At 60.2% G+C, this 3,894-nt stretch overlaps 1 protein-coding gene across 1 annotated transcript; it reads right to left on the bottom strand.

The window, feature by feature from the left end:
• Positions 1–1,573: 1,573 nt before the first annotated feature.
• LOC104513142 (NF-kappa-B inhibitor epsilon-like) lies at positions 1,574–3,398 on the bottom strand (the record flags this gene model as incomplete). Its single annotated transcript, XM_010156386.1, has 5 exons — positions 1,574–1,639; positions 1,952–2,200; positions 2,430–2,518; positions 2,682–2,949; positions 3,296–3,398. Coding segments are annotated over 5 exons (775 nt in total), but the record flags the coding sequence as incomplete, so codon positions are not given.
• Positions 3,399–3,894: the final 496 nt, after the last annotated feature.

The raw sequence follows: 3,894 nt of genomic DNA on the forward strand, positions 1-3,894 counted from the left end.
GGCCAACCAGTCACCTTTTACCAGATACTCACTTGGAACAAACGCTTTTATTTTAAAAAAATTATTAAAAAGACAGCGGAAGTCACTTATTTCTGGGGGTTTTTTTCCACCCTTCCCACCCAGCTGCAGGCCTGGCCCCACTCGGAGCCACCCTGGAGTGCCATGCATCCCCTGTGAAGGTGGCACCCGGAGCAGCCCAACAGGGCACCTGCTCCTGGCAGGTGCCGGCCGAGGCCCCCGAGCAGAGCGTGGCTTGTCAGCAGCAGGGATGAAGCCCTGCCAGATGGTGAGAGGCAAACCCTCAAAAGAGACCCATCCATCCAGCCCAGGGCTGCAGAAGAGGCCAGGCGAACTCCAAGAAAGTCCTGGAGAAGAGCCCATGCTGCTTTCCTGGCAGCATTCCCACGCTATCTGTCTTTCCAAGAAGAGAGGAGGAAGACAACGGCTTGCTCCAGAGCATCTCGGGCAATTGCGCCATCCAGGATTTGCCCCAAACAACAGCAGCTGCTCCCAGGCAGCAAGTGGGGAATTTCCCTGGCCGAGGTGGGGTCAGGCGCACTCAGTGTCTCCGTTCCCACAGCACCTTCCCTTGCTGGTTCCCTGATTCATCGCACGTGCTCCTCTGGCTGGGAGAGGGGGCAGGGAAGGATGGTGAGCTGAACGACAAAAGGGATGTTGTTCTCCTCCTCCACTTTCAGCCAGGGGGAATCTAAAACCCAGGGAAGACCAATGCCCTAAGGTTTTTAACACCCTCCCAAGTCAGGAGATGGGGCAGGATCTTTCCACCCTCTTCGCAGCGGAGGAAACCACGGCACAGCAAGGCAGTGAGACATCAGACACAACAGCAGAAGTAGGGATCCACAACGTGATCTTCCAGCACGTTCTATGCTCTGTCTTCAGCCCTGACACTCGGCAGGACGGTACGAGAATGGAGCACCAGGCTGGGATCCCCCAGGCTCAGCCTCGAGCACTGGAAAGGCTCTGCAAGCGGGGAACCCCCTGCGCTCCCACTCACCTTCTGCCGTGCGAGGGAGGCAGCAGGACCCGAGGGAGCGGGCGGGCTGGGGAAGCCCCTGCAGCCCTCATGTGCCTGGGTTGGGGCTCAGCCTCCCAGCGCTGCAGGGAGGGTTAGATCACGAGACCTCAGGCATCCGCAGCAAGAACAAATGTTTATTAGAGTGCGTTAACTCTACTCACCCCACACTTACTCTGATTTGGGTGTCTGGGGGTGCCAGAGGACGCTCCGTCCACCGTATTGTGTGAAAAGGATTCGTCTCCTGCTCCTTCCCTGGATCCCCACAAGTCAGATCCATGGCAGGGAGGGGAAATCCAGTCCTGCTGCAGGGCACAAATACTAAAAGCCTCCCCTGTGTAGTGTTCATAGTGCCACCTTCTTCCCTCCGAGAAGGCAGCCTGAGGCCAACAAAACTTTTCCAACGGGGGGAAGGGCGGGATAACATCTCCCAGAGTGGCTCTGCTCCCCCTGAACTGCAGAGAGGCAAGGTCCCAGTGGGCAGGGGGGCAACATCGTGGAGCCAGAAGGCAGCCCAGCAGGCCAAAGAAGTCCAGATGCTCATTCGGAGCACACAACAGGCTTCCCCGAGATCTTCAGGTCATCAAAGGGCAGCAAGGCGAGGAGCTGGAAAGGCCAAGGGTGCAGAGGTGTAAGGATCCACAGCTGTGTCTCCAGCGGGGCCAGGGTAGGGGCCCAGAACTGCCCTCCCAGCCCTGCAGCCTCTCACCTCCCCAGGGAAGTGCCAAGAAACCCTGGCTGGGCTTTCCCAAGGGTTGGAGGCAAGAAGCAGTCACCCCATGCACCCCCAGAGCCAATGCCTGAGCCCTGTAGGCGAGGATGGGCACGGCTAAAAACTCCTCCCAGGAGCTCCCCCCAAATCGTCCACCTCCTGCACCCCCCGACACGCTTGCAGAGCCACAGGCCTCGTAGACTCACATCGTCGTTGCCATCAGCCAGGTCCTGGGCCGTCTCATTCTCCATGTTCCTCAGCAAGGTGTCAGCCCCGGAGTGCGAGAGGATGGCAGCGATGGCCGCATCCCTGCGGCCCACGGCTAGGTGGAGTGGGGTGCACCCGTTGTACATCTGGGCATCCACGTACGCTCCGTTGCGCAGCAGGAACTGGACGGCCCTGCGGTTGTGGCACTCCACGGCCAGGTGCAATGGGGTCTTCCCACTCGTGCCCTCCTGCAGCCCACAGACCACAAGGGAGTGAGTGTGGGGGCCCCTCAGCACCCCCTGCGCCCCCTTGACAGGGTGCAGAGGGGGCTGTCCCCACCCCAGCTACTGTCACGGCACCCAACAGCCCCTCAAGAACCTTCTCCCTCAAAACTCAGTGCCTCCGAGCACCCCGGCAGTGCCTGTCCTGAGGCCGGAGGGGGTGCTCAAGGAAGCCACGCATCGCGCCCAGCCTTACCCGAACGTCGATGTTGGCGCCACTCTCCAGCAGAAGAGACATCATCGGGATGTTCCCCTTCAAGGTGCTGATGTGCAGACAGGCCAAACCTGGGATGGGACGACAGGAAAGAGAGAGCCTCCATCAGCCCAGACCACCCAAAGCCACGCCAACCCTCCGCACCGCTGCACTCCCGGATCCCTGCACACACCCCGCATGGTCTTTGCCCCAGCCTGGCCCCCGGCTCCACGCTTGGCTGCCCCCAGGTCTCACCCTGCCAGTTCTGGAGCTGCAGGTCCTGGTGGTGCCCATGGGGCTGGGTCATGCCATCATTTGGGACCGTGGGGTCGGTCGGAACCGTGCTGTCGGTCGGGGCCGTGCCCTGCAGCAGCTGCTGGGCGCACTGCAGGCACTGCTGCTCGCAGGCCAGGTGCAGCGGGGTGTTACCGTTGCGGTCCTGCAGCCGGGGGTTCACTCCCTTGTGGATCAGCGCCTGGATCACACTGGGCTGCTCCAGGTACACGGCGAGGTGAAGTGGGGTCTAGAGAGGAGTTGGAGGCAACAATTAGGAAAGGGGAGGATGCCTTGCAGGTTATCTATCCGACCACATTCAAGCCGTGCCTCCTCCACCCTCTGGGGCTGTCTGTAACATCCTGGGGGCTCCTAAAGGATCCCTTCACCCTGCGGTGCGGGAGCCATCACACCTCTCCCTCAGGGTCTCTCTCACACCCTTCTTCCCCTCCCTGAAAAGGGGCTGCTCACTGGGACCTTCACATGCTCTGGAGGAAGCGGGTGGGGGCTCCTGGAGAATTGGATTGGGCATTTATCCAGGGAGCTACCTGCAGGACCTGCCTTCCTCTCACCTTCTGCCTATCACATCCACATACCTGGAAAAGATCATTTTGGATCTCCAGCACCTCCCTGGGCAGCTGAGCAATGCAGCATAGTGCCACAGCTGGGACACAGTGGATAATGGCCAGGTGAACCAACCTACAGAGGGAATAAAGGGAAGGGAAGAGTGAAAAAAACAGAAAAATGACTCCTGAGTGCCATGCTCAGGAACAGAGATCCCCCACTGTCCCATGGAGGAATAATTTCCCTGCCCCCCCCGAGTCCCTTTCCCTTCCCATCAGCTCAGAGCTCCTCCATCCTGCCCTGTCCCTGGGGAAGCTCAGCAGCAGGGCAAGGCAAGAAAATGGCCTGCGGCTCCCCAGGGCAGTCCTTCACTCATTCCCACTGGGAACAGAGCCTCCTGTCCCCACTAAGCACCACAGGGTCCTCCCTTAGACCTCACAGCGTGCATGGGGCTTGGATCTGGCAATGCCCAAAGCCAGGCCTCCAACTGGTGCAGGTCCAAAGAGCCTGGGATGCATTTGCAAGATCCCAGGGGCCGGATTTGGCGGCTGTGGATGGAGGTCTGGGCTCTGGCAGCTGTCCGGGGAATTCCAGTTCTCCGCTGACGGCTGCGCATCGCACTTCTGCTTTC

Source organism: Eurypyga helias, unplaced genomic scaffold (assembly GCF_000690775.1).
Source record: "Eurypyga helias isolate BGI_N326 unplaced genomic scaffold, ASM69077v1 scaffold43987, whole genome shotgun sequence".
In the NCBI taxonomy this organism is placed as follows: domain Eukaryota; kingdom Metazoa; phylum Chordata; class Aves; order Eurypygiformes; family Eurypygidae; genus Eurypyga; species Eurypyga helias.